Source organism: Ascidiella aspersa, chromosome 6 (assembly GCF_963924565.1).
Source record: "Ascidiella aspersa chromosome 6, kaAscAspe10.2, whole genome shotgun sequence".
NCBI classification, from domain to species: Eukaryota; Metazoa; Chordata; class Ascidiacea; order Phlebobranchia; family Ascidiidae; genus Ascidiella; species Ascidiella aspersa.
In genome coordinates this window covers 2875627-2888763 of record NC_139452.1, presented here as the reverse complement: position 1 = coordinate 2888763, position 13137 = coordinate 2875627, and the positions used below count along the sequence as shown (strand labels likewise).

Below are 13137 nucleotides of genomic sequence, written 5' to 3'. Positions count from 1 at the left end.
GTTTGTTTTATATACCGTACTTTATCTAGAAAACTTATATATTTTTTAAGGTTAATATCCTTGCTCGCAGCATCAGCGCTATCCAGCTGTTTCAACAAATTTTAACAATTATACGAATCTATGATTCTGCTAATCGACTTTAATAGCTAGATTTCGTTAGATGAGGCTGGATTTGTTTTTGTTTTTGAAATCAGGAGTTTCAAAACTTTTATTAAAGCGAACCCCTAAGAACAGTTTGACTCAACTTTGAATCTAAAATCAGAACCTAAACATATTCCGAAAGAAGGCACAAAAGCGTATTTTTTCAGGTAATACTCGATTTTTTTTTTGTAAAAAAAGTCATTTCATTCTATTATATACTGAGGTTTCTGTTAAGCCTTTGTGCACGTCCTAAACCAGTCAACGGACCACAAGGGGGTCCATGAACCCCAGATAAGAACCCTGCTTTAAACGATGCAAATAACTGTCTATGAGGATGTAAAACAACAAACGCAGTATATATTTTTTTATGTTCAAACTTTTCAATTAGCTGGACTCGGTTGAACACAAAACAAACACGAATTAACACAATACGCAAATATAGATCTGGATTATTTGTATAGATAAGAAAAACACACATAAACAACACAAACATGAATATTGGTGTTTGCACGACCGAGTTAGATTTTTAATAATTGGCGATGGACATGAATAAAAACACACACAAAATGGTTAAATTGCACAATTATGTTGGTCCACGATAAAAATGTCATTTAAAATAGGACGGGTTGTTTAAAAATAAAAGTTTAGTAATTTAAAAACATTAGCTAAAAACATGTGATAATACAGACTATTTTTTATATTCAGGTATAACAAATTGGAAAATTGTGTGATTTCTATAGTAATCACAACATTACTTAACGAAAATTTGCTAAAACATACCAAACGTGCTACAATTGTTAGAACAAGATGCAGGTTGAGTGTTGGAACAAGTCGAGAAACACAAGGCCCATAGCACTGTTACCTGCTGTTTATGGTGCTTTTTCGTTAAAAATACAAATCTACAAGTTACAGCAACTTTTGTTTTTCTGACAAAAGTCAGTTTACAACTTATTAAACGCAATGACATAAACAATGACAGAAACGAAAAAATAGTTACGCTAATATTGGTGCAACAGTCAAATGAAAACACACAACAGCAAAGCGCCCACAAGTGGTCGAAATAATTATTAACATTTACCGTTGTGTGGCGCTGTAACACCATATACATGTTGATAAATTAGGGATAACACTGAAATGTAAAAAGTAGCAATTTGTGCCGCGTTTGTACGCTTTAATGGTTGTTAAATGGTTGTGTGAATGGCACCCTAGGTACTAGAAAAAACACCAATGTACTTATAATTAATAATATAAAAAAATGTAAACACCTTGGTCGCGTAATCGTTTTTTTGTTCAAATGTAGAATAGGCCTAGGCTCTAACTTTTTTATTTAAGTAGGGCCATGAGTTTTTCTAAAGTATACCTAATAGCCTGTGTTTGTAATAATTTTGAAGATTCTTTCGGTAAATGACATACGGCACCTTATTTATATTCCAATAACCGCTACATTTGCTTTTGATAGAAATACAAACACTAACAGTGCAAAATTAGCAATGCCAACCAAATGTTAGGGGCTGAAACCCACGGCACTGCCCTTTAAAAGAGTAGTCCCTATCGAATTAATACTCATATATGTAGTCGGGGTTCGTATAACTGAACCCGTCGAATTCCGACTGATCCATGTTCATAACGAAGAGCTTATCGCAAGGAGTCAGCTTCGGTTTCTCTTTGGTGAAAGCCCGGTCAAAGTTGGAAATGTCACGCGGGTTTTTCTGTAAAAAGTATAGCAAAGGTTTTAATTAGACAGAATAAAGTTTTTTTAAAGGCAAAAGGCAAACAAAATATTTCTAAGCAAACAAATAAAAAAAGACTTCAATATCCATATACAGTGTTTTCTTAAGGTGTTTTGGGGGACCGAAACGGAAATTTCTCCAGCGGTTTCCCAAAAAATAATAAATAATTCGTTTAAGCAAATATGGCTATTTTTTGGTATTTAAATGAAACACTTGCGCTTTCTTAAAACTACTTAGCGGTCACCCAAACCAAACCTTAAAAAAACCTGTCCATATATATAAACCTATTGCTAGCCAGTGTTGAATTGACATAGTCATAGTTAATGACTAGACTTATATGTGCACTTTTACCAATTTCAACAGTCTGACTTTTATGACAAGGAGCTTTAATTATGACTTGACTTTTTATTTATTCACAATGACTTGGCTTTGGCTGTAGATTTTTTTCAAAAATGACTTGTTTGCAACACTGTAATGTTACCAGGTATAATTTTAATCAAAAATAGCCCCTCTGGTAATTTTAAGAAGACAACTTCAACAGTTGCCGAAAACGTTGGGGTTACAATTACCAGATAAGCTGTTTTTTCAATAAAAAAACACTTCGTTTCTTGCTACAACTAGGCCTATATAGCAAAACGGTTAGACGCGATAAATGGCTTATCATATTGCTGTTTGGTGTTTCGTTACTTCGACTTGAGGACTCCTGTTGTGACCAAAGGATTACAGTTTTGGCCAAATACAATACTTAAAACAATGCTGTCTTTAATATATTTGTTGTGTTCCACATTTAAAAAAAAGTTTTTTTAATAAATAAAAAACTTTTGGTAAAAATAATTAGGCCTATATATTTTAATTTTGTGAAACTCGCTTCAGTCACTTGTATAGGATCGAAAACGCAAAACATCTCCTAAAAATAAAATTGCTACATGATCGAATCATATCCTTAACTAAATTTTAAAGTTTTCACACCACTTGTTACTACATCGGATGCCCTCGGTAAAGAAGGGCTTAATCACGCAGCACACATTGTGCGTAATTATGTTTGTTTCATTCTTGGCACCATAGCAATTTTTGTTCCTGCCTTTTTAAAAACGCGGTATTGCCTGGAAAATCTGAATCAGGGCTGCGGAGTTGATCGAAAATAACCCGAGTTCCGAGTCCGACTCCAGTCAAATGTGGGATTTTGTCGAGTCCCGACTCCGGCACGGACCCGTATTCCGCCAATTTGCGTTACTAAAATAACGTGGATATTCAGCAATCCACTTATAGAGGTGTCATATAATTCGTCCACCCACAATACGTGGTTGGAACATATCCCATTATATGCTATTTCACCATTTCATGTTTGAGTTGGAGGCCATATCAGTTTCAAAATTTGTTACTGCGCATGCGCACGTCGGACTCGGGACTCCGGTAGTTTTACGTGGTCTTACTCTAGTTCCGAAACCTGACTTTTGCTGTTAAGTGTAAAACTTTAGGTATAAAGTGTAATCTTTTTTAAGTTTGCTCATGTAAACTTGTGTAATATTTATTCCTTAAACTGTTGCATTCTAGCTGTGAAGGGCGTCAGTTCAGACTTGGACAAGTAGATTATTTTGATTTAGCTTTGGACTAGATTCGTTTTAGCCTAAAATTGAATTAGAATTGTAATTAAAGCATTATATTTTTTTCAAATGAGATTAGAATTAAAATTACCGAAAAAAAGATAAAATAAATTATTATTTGAATTAAGTACAACGAAAGCCATTGCAGACTCACCGAATCTGTCGATCAATGATGCAAGCACAGCAGACTAGAAAAACAACTAGCCTGCAGTGAGGATCGACAGATTCGGTGAGTCTGCAATGGCTTTTCTGGTGTACTAATAATACGTAAGCCGTTATCGTTGGTCAAAATGCAGCTTCAGAAGGGCTAGATCTCAGTTGTAAGCACACGTATATGTGTGTACATATGTTTCATTGTATTTGAATTAAGGTTACATTTAATTAATTATTTCTACAAGCATTTTTGGTAAAACTCAAATTAGAGTAGGTACACAAGCAATTCACAAATTAAATCCAGAATTAGACGCATTTTGCTCTTTTGAATTATAGGAAACTAGAATTATCCAGTTGTCCAAGTTTGGGTGTCACGTTAAAATACATTACTTCAGTCTCAGAACTTCCGTCTGATTGCGTAAAACCAGTAGAAAAAAAATTACAAATTATTTTTGTGGTCTTCCTCTATAAAGGTATCCATTCTGGTTGCTAGTATAGAAAAAAAATACATGAAATTATTATTTTTGTGGTCTTTCCCTATAAAGGTATCCACATCCATGCTGTTGATACAATTATGCACCGTGGTTAATATGATTAACTATATCTGTATTTCATAACCGTTTGTCGAACCGGCGCCACACAACATCTGAAGCAATGCAAGAAAATAGGGAGGGGGTTATTTCAGGATTCTCCCACATAATTGGCAGAACGCACAAAGTAACACGAAATCAAACAAAAAGTGGACACGATATAGCAGGAAATATAATGAACACTAACAATTTTTTCGTGTTTTTTGATAAACTTCAAAATACTGGACTTATCTGGTTCAAAATTACGATTCAAAAGATGGCATAATTGGAGTAAAACTTGCTGCATAAAATCAGGTATTTTTTCTTATAAAAGACTTTTTAGTTTAATTTGTAAAACTGTTAAATAATAATTCTATCGAGGAATTCTTTAAAGACTTAGCTGTAAACATTATACAATTTTGTAAAGGGAGTTTTTTATACTGGTAAAACAATGAATAAAAATGGCCTATAGAAATTCTATAAAGGTTGGGTTAAAAGATATTTAATTGTAAATATTGCCAAGGGCGGATTTTCAACGTCTAATTTGTAAAATCTGCAATAAAAATTGTAAAGATTGGGGTGAAAAATAATAGTAAAAAGTGCTAATAAGAACGAAATTTTAATGCCTGGATTGTAAAACCAAAATTTTAAATTGAATACGTAAATTTTATAAAGACACGGGGTGAAAATAGTTGTAAATATAGCAAAGGCGGATTTTTAAGGCAAATTTGCAAAACTATAAACAAATTAGTGCAATATTTGTATCCAGCTTTGAGGAACACGTTATACGACGAAAAATGTTCAAAATTCTGTTTCTCAATTTTTCGCCGGGCAGCTCTATGATGACGTCATACCAACATGCGACGACCAAGTGATGGGACAGCACAGGCAGCCGAAAGTCAGGGCACATACAGACCACGGAGTTACAAGGAAACGGACCAACATGGAATTCACACGTTGTATAGACAGCAAAACTATTGCTGATAAAATTACAAACGAATACGACAAAAATACATCGGCTGTTCGCGGATTACGTTTTGAATGTTTGGGAAACGGTTGATATCAGTCTTACACCTTTGGTTCTGCTTTATATAGTTTAAAATGAGCAGGGTTTTTAAATGCACAGACGTTCGTATCTGTTTTTGATAAAAGTGCACATGCGGGAGATTAAAATAATTTTGAAAAAAAAAAATTTTATAATGTAGCTTTTTGAATTAGGCAGCCAATTTGATGTTATAACCGTTTTTTTTGGCTTACTTTTTTACTGTTTTTTTTAACTGGGTAAAAAGCTTTGAAAATAGTTCTAAATAATTCGCTGTTAAAAATAATATCATATTTAAAATTGAATCGCCTACTGCTTAAACTATTAAAGCAGGGGTGTCCAACTCAAACATGCCGGCGGGCCAATTTTTATCTTATAACTTCTTCACAATTGCGCAAATTTCGAGTGGAAAGTTATTAACATCGATCAAAAGGTGGGTTCGTGTTGGTTTCAATCGGTAAAAAATAAGAACAGCGTGAAAAACACGATTCGTCAAAAGCTTTGGTATTACTGCGATATTACCGGTAATAGGGATCTCACAACCATAATACTAATCGGTGTGAAGCAAATGCGAAGTGCTTAGAACTGTGGTTCCCAACCTGGGGGCCGTTTCTAACGGTCAAGGGTGCCGAGAGATGTTTAAAATTATTTTAGGTTCCATATTTTACTCTGCTAATAAGCTTTATGGTACAATTTTTGGTATAAGACTACCGTGCAACAAATTCAGAAGTTTTTTTTAACCCTGAGTTTATTTAATCTCGTTTGTTGTTACAGTAGGCCACTTAGCAAATATGCTAGTAGGGGTGCTGCGAACAATTTATAGTTTAACTTGGGTCGGCGAGCAGAAGGTAGGGAACCACTGGTTTGGTAGATTGAGATAAGCTGTTACTTCCTGATTTTCCTTTCGGAAATAATTATCCGGGGCTTTACAATCACAAGGGCGCCTTAAAAAGATTACAAAACATTCCACATCGGCAATAAAACGAGTGTTCGAACAAAACAACCAAAAAATACAGAAATTACAACTTTTTTGGAATACTTATTAAAGGTGGAGTGAATGTGCACATTTTTCACGGTGATAACATCACTCAAAGTGCTTTTTTCTTTAACGCAAAGCCATTTCATCAAGCAGCGGCGCAATTTCTACTTTAAACACCCGAAAAAAATCTAGCTCACTATGGCAGCTACGCCTCTAGCGGTAAAAATGGCAAGTAGTTCAAAGGGAGAGCAATATTTTAAAGCAGTTACCCGGTTTTAAAAGCTAAATTACATAACTGTAGGCGCCTCGTCTTTATCAGATTTCGTGTGAGCGTGGAAGATTCAAACAATAAAAACAATCCATTGCACGGCCAAAAAACACACAAAAACTTTGTAAAAACTTCAATAGGAGGATAGATATTTTGGTGATCTTATAAGAGCAACAGGACATTCATTTGCACAGATGATTTTTGAGCCGTTAAGAAAGAAAAGCGGTTTACATTGTGCATTGTTCCCATAAAAAGGGAAACAAATGGGTTAAAACGAAAGCTCTGCATTTCATCATATAGCGACAATGCTAATTTCATTTTGGGCGCACGAAAAAAATAGTCTATGTACAGGAAAAGTTACACTGCGGTTAAAAACGACTTTACGAACGCAGAAATTCGGTTTTACAGACAAAAACAACGACGTGGGACGGGTTCGACTAAAAAGATTGGGAATATTTACAACCTGAAATATCGGCGAATTTCATCGCAAACTATCAGCGAAGTGCGAGTTTTCTGGCGCGTTTTTTCGAATTCTATCGCTCATACTGAATTGGCGCTAAAATTTCTCCCAGAAAACGAGTAAAATCGCACCTTAAAAACAAAAGACATACTTTGACCCGCTTTTTGTCTTAATAAGGACATCTTCTAGTAGTGGTGATGTCACAAAGACCCTACTGTTGACGTAACAACGACCGTGCGAGTAGTTTCGAGAAGGTTCTCGTTCGCATAAAAATCAGAGCTAATTTTTAAAAGTTGAATCCCAAAACTTTCGATTAAAAGATTAAGATAAGCGCAAATTAATCCCACGTTTGATAAAAACGACAAAAAACGTAAAAAACATACTGTCAAGAATCTAAAAGGCGGATATTTGTTTGTATTCAGAAAGGTGACCAAAGGAGTAGCGATTATTAGCGCCATTGTAGGCAACATTTCAGTCACAATTGTCGGTAAAACTGCCCCCTTGGCCGCTTTTAACGAACAGGCAACCCGCCAACTCGCCGCTACTCATTTCGACACGAGGCTGCTGCGAGAAGCTGGCACAAACTCTGCGTTTGTGAACGAGAAACCGTCGAACTCGGCCTGGTCGATGTTCTTCAAGAAGTTGGGGTCAATCGGGGTCAGAGTGGGTTTGCTGCGCGTGAAGTACTTATCGAAGTTCTCCGTGATGTTGCCGCTCTGCTCGTTCGATGACGTCACACCGTGATGACGTACGAGCAGTGATGACGTAAGCACGAGACGATGACGTGAAGGCACAAACAGGGCACGGGGCGATATGAAAAAAAGGTCAGGCGATGAATTGCGGTTAAATGCGCGGTTTGTTTGTTTTATGACGGATGCGGACACCACAGAGAACTGACACGACTGCGGGTGGACGCTGCTTGCGAAAAGACACGACCCTAATTGGGGTAAAAGACTTCTATTGAAGGGACTATAATATTACTTTTGAAAGGAGTTTAAGACTACTTTTGAAAGAACCCATAGACTACTTTTGAAAGGACTCAAAGACTACTTTTAAAAGGACTCAAAGACTACTTTTGAAAGGACTTGAAGAGTATTTTTGAAAGGACCTAAATAATACTTGTGAAAGGACTCAAAGACTACTTTTGAAAGGACCCATAGACTACTTTTGAAAGGACTCAAAGACTACTTTTGAAACGACTTGAAGAGTATTTTTGAAACGACTTGAAGAGTATTTTTGAAAGGACCTAAATAATACTTGTGAAAGGACTCAAAGACTACTTTTGAAGCGACTAAAATAATACTTTTGAAGGCCTAAAAGACTACAGTTTAAGGATTAAAAGAATACTTTTAAAAGGCCCTTTAAGGGGACACAAATGTAAGTGGACTACTTTTGAAGGACTATTTTATGAGGGAGACAATTGCAGCAGATTGCTTGCAAAATTACACGACTACAAAATACTTTATCGTAAAGTGACATTTTGCAAATGGATTACTTGTCAAAGGACAAGACGTAAGGACTAAGGAGATACCTTAAATGACACCGATATATGAGGACCATAGCTAATGTAAGTTAAAGATCATGGGGCACAACCCACTTAGGAGACCAGTTTATAAGGCAACGACTATTGTAAAGGAAGAGGTCTATAAGAGTTTATTTAAACAGGTCATCATTACAAAGGGACTTCTTTGAAGCGACAAGACTAAAAAGAGTTCATTTGAAAGGGACTATATTACAAAAGGAATACATTGAAAAGTTATCTAAAAGGGACATTATTACAAAGGGACTGCTTTGAAGGTACAAGACTTTAAAGTGTTTATTTGAAAGGACATTGTTACAAAGGGACAACTTTGAAGAAAAAAAGACTAAAAAGGTTTGTTTGTAGGGACCATATAAGGGATTGCTTTGAGGGGACACAGCACAACATCAAACATGTGGAACATTCAAGTGCATCAGGCAAGCTTGTTCAAGCATTTTGCGTCGATTACTCTAGGTGTCCGCATGCCGTTTAAATGCAATATTCACAAACACATACGTTCTAACATGCATTACTCTACAGCTAAATCATTGATTTGCTAAGTATTCAGATTTGCAAATAAACCCAGCTGAACACATTACACATATGGAAGTAATCCTATATAAGATATTGCTGGTAAAACAATAAAATAAAATAAAAAATTTGCTATAATTATAGGATCCAATCTTTTTTCTATCCACATATGTTCCATTTTTAGTTTTTCTGTTTTCTGCAGTAAAGATTTTTTGTTGGAAGTTCCCGCAATTCCTTTTTTGTTTCACAAATTTATCACCAAAGCAAGCGTTTGAAATACGTGAAAATGTGCTTTAAGCAAAACGCCACTAATATTATGTAAACCATGTTTGACAAGCATTTAGCTTTGGCAAACACGTAAAGTTTGTCTTGTACCACACTCCTAGTAGTTCGGATTTACGACGGAACAGTAATGATGTTGTAAAACGACCACATTAAGACGCCCGTTCGCAAAAAGCTGCCCTGCGAGTATTATGCGCGTTTAAAGGTTTAAATTTACTGTTTAGTTCACTGTTAAAAACTTAACATAAAAAAATCAGTTTTTTAAAGACCCCTAAAAATTTAAATCTGCCATTTTAATGTTGGGATTTCAATTTGTTTAACGATTGGCGCTATTGGATTATTATTATTTACGTTTGGGCTTGTGGGTTACGCAAAATGGGGAACGACCACTTGTTAAAGGTTAACACCCACTGGTTAGAAATAGTAAAAAGTCAAATTTCTTACGGGTTCGCGTCTTACGGGTTGCTAAGAAATTTCCAAATGTACACATTTCTGTATATTTGTATTTCTGTGACTTCCTATACTTGTTTGATGAAATAGTTGTAAAACGAAGCATTAACTCACGACTTTTGGTTTGAAGGATGAATTTAAGTGTTAAATCTTATGGGTTCCTAGGAAATTTCCCAATGTACTTATTACGTGAATATTTGTAAAATTAAGGCATTAACTTACGACTTTGGGCTTGAAGGGCGGTTGCGTCTCGCGGGCCTGGATTCGCTCCCAACTGATCATTCGGAAGAAGTGGTGATCCATGATCTCACGGTTCCCTGCTGCCTTGCACCCGAGACGCTTGCTGGGATGCTTCTGGAGGAGCTGGGAGTAAGAGGAGAAGATGTTAATGATTGTTTAGAATAATATCGAAAAATAAAAAATCATGAAAATAGTTGGTCTGGAAGTACGTCAAGAAACTGCGATTGCAAGGAGCCCAAACAGTTTTGTTTTGACAAAAACTTAAACAACGGTGGCAGATTTTAATGGAGTACTTAGCAAGCTCAATCAATTTTGGGCTGACACGTAAAGCCATTTCGCCCATTATTTAATTTAATTACACAAACAGATTATTTTATTAAAAGCTCCCTTGCATCCTAGACGCTTGCTGGGATGATTCTGGAGGAGCTGGGGGCAAAAGAAGATCTTGGTGAAGAACAATATTTAAATTATTATTATCAATAGTGAAAGTTGATGTCGACTGAAATCTTTATCAGTTAACAGACAATAAACACAATGATGTTTACAATAACTTAGTTCCTTATTCAAACAGAATCATACACAGAGTTTTCATCAATAATATTAATTAACCAAGCATAACTATAAAACTTAACTTACACCGTAACAGAAATAGAAGTTAACAGTAACAAAGGCACGTATTAAATGAAGGCAAACGAGACATGTTTCTGCTCTAGGCAAAGCGCGCCACTAGGAGCAGTGTTTAATTAAATAAAACACTAAGATTAACAAATAGGTCTGAGGGTAACATAGAATAGTGTTTTGAATATTATTCAGGTTTTAGCAAAATAAAAAAATCAACATTTGCACGACAAACAATCAGATAGAGGTGAATTGGGCAATCAAAGTTTAAGTCATTAGTTTTATGAAGATAATAATTATTTTCGTGATGAACTGGCAGTTTATAGAAATTTTAGAGTGCTTATATGTATCAAATGAATGCGTTGTTTTAATTGAGACTTTCAAAATAATTTGTGTTTCAAATAGGTCATAGAATGTCTGCCTTTAATTGTATACGTTCAAACAAAAATTCAAAATAGGAAGGTAAATTAAAATGGTTTTTCCAATTAGGCATTGAACGGTAAAATTACCGCTGTTTACAACAATTCAAGACGTGAACTGAAATACCAGGTATACTGGCATATTTTTAAACGGCTGAACCGAAATACCACATTTAAAGGCCTTTTTTTTATAATTTTTTAACGGCTGAACCGAAATACCACGTTTAAAGGAATATTTTTATCATTTTTGAACGGCCGATAGACTGAGCTAACACCACCGTTGAAAACAACAAATCAAAAATAAATCGTGCGGTTAAAAATTCCCGACCAAAGCGACCTGAATGAACAATCCGTCGTGTGGTAATTTCGCACAGATGTAAGGGTTTATTATCGGCTGATTGATGGATCAAAACAGATGCGAATAACGAAGTACGAAAACTACTAACGTTAACGTACCGTATTTTACCGACCATAAAGCGCGCCCGATTATAAGGCGCACTGTCAATAAATTGTTTTGATTAGTTTTTTGTTCATACATAAGGCGCACCGGGCTGTAGAACGCAACGTATTTGAAGCAGTATGGGTTACCGTATAAAGCTCATTAACACGTTCGCTGCGATTCCAAATTTTCGTTAATACTAACGTTTAGCGTACGGTAGTAAAAACATCAAAGCCCATACAGAAGTTGGTAGCAGTTTTTAACGTTTCGAATACTTTTTTATTCATTAAAAATTAAAAAATAAATTTATTCAAACATGGACCAAAAATTGATCCGGTAAATTCACAAAACCCAGGAGGTTCTATTCGTCGTGTGACAACTCGCGAGGGAACTGACTGCGAGAGTTTTCATCTCCCTGGACGCCGTTGTTTCTTTCCGCCAGCAAATCAAGCATGGAGATTGATGGTGCTTTTTGCGCATGTAACAAGCACACGACGCGACTTGGCTCTTAAGAGCGACTTAAATCGATTCGAATGTGGGTCGAACTGTGTACCATTGACCGCTGGGAATTCGAAACTTGTACGATGCTTATTACTGGGAACTATGCCTATTATTGGGGTATGGTTCATTACGGCAAAAAAAAATTTGGAGACGTTACTTCCGGAAATAGTTTAGATTTGTAAATTTTTACATTTCGATAATTATTCGGATGTTTCTGCTGTTTTTTCAATATACATTTTTTTTAACTCCGGCAAGGACATTTGGAAACGTTCCTTTCCGAAATAGTTTAAACTTGTAAGTTTTTACATTTTATGAACTATTTCGGATATTTTGCAAAATTATGTTTTTAAACTTCGGCTTAAGGTGTAAAATTTATTAACTTTTGTCTAAGTAAGAAAAAAAAAGTTGCTAAGAATGCATTAGTTATAGAAGTAGGCTACATTTTTATATTTGATTTTTCTCATTTAAATACTTTAATTATACTTCTAAAGGATTTGACACAAATTCAATTGAAGTAAAACATTTAACTTAGCCATGATTTCAATACGACTTGCGTAAACGTGACTAACATTGGAGCCCAAGTGGCGTTAACTTTTATTCATCAAGTTCAGCTAATACAAGTTGTTCCACTAACCCACTTATATCATTCAATTTGGCTTCCCTTCAGCTTTATAAAATGCCAAAAAATATTTCTACGTGACAAAAGAAAGCAGATAGCTGCTGTTACGTGCCTAACTACAAAATGATCACCGGTTGCTAATTAAGCACGTAACAGCTGCCAAAAAATCCCGTTCTATTTTTCGTTGTTGGAAGCAGAACCGCTAAACGACGTAGAATAGTGCTTTGTGTAAACGGTGATTTTCATGGGCGGCCAAAAATAGCTTCACGAAAATCAGGGCAACCGCAGGGAAAAGGTGTTTAACACGAAAAGTGATAATACCGGGCCCAATCAACAGGAAACCCATACATAAGAAAAGAGAGCAACCATTAGTAATTAGTAAGTATGCTATTGGTAAGGATGACTCAAATTTTAAACTCTATAAAAAACGCTGGATTAAAGGAGTTATTTAATGAGATTAATTTTATTATTTGAAAACCGGAATAAATTAATTTTTGTCAAGTATTGAAGTTTCTTTATATTAGGAAGTATAATATGTGGTTGAAACTTGCCATAAAACGATTGTTTATTTGT

At 35.4% G+C, this 13137-nt stretch overlaps 1 protein-coding gene across 3 annotated transcripts in view; it reads right to left on the bottom strand.

Annotated features, from left to right (window-relative positions):
- Positions 1-1087: 1087 nt before the first annotated feature.
- LOC146139155 (protein kinase C alpha type-like) overlaps positions 1088-13137 on the bottom strand; it is a 50793-nt gene continuing 38743 nt past the window's right edge. For 2 of the 3 annotated variants that reach the window (XM_083391814.1, XM_083391816.1), the window contains 2 exons: positions 9951-10091; positions 5579-7662 (listed from right to left, as the gene is read on the bottom strand). In XM_083391814.1, coding sequence (XP_083247940.1) covers positions 7492-7662; positions 9951-10091 — 312 coding nt within the window. In that variant the 3' untranslated portion in view covers positions 5579-7491. Of the gene's footprint in view, positions 1851-5578; positions 7663-9950; positions 10092-13137 lie in introns of those variants that run through there. The other variant, XM_083391815.1, reaches the window with a different exon arrangement.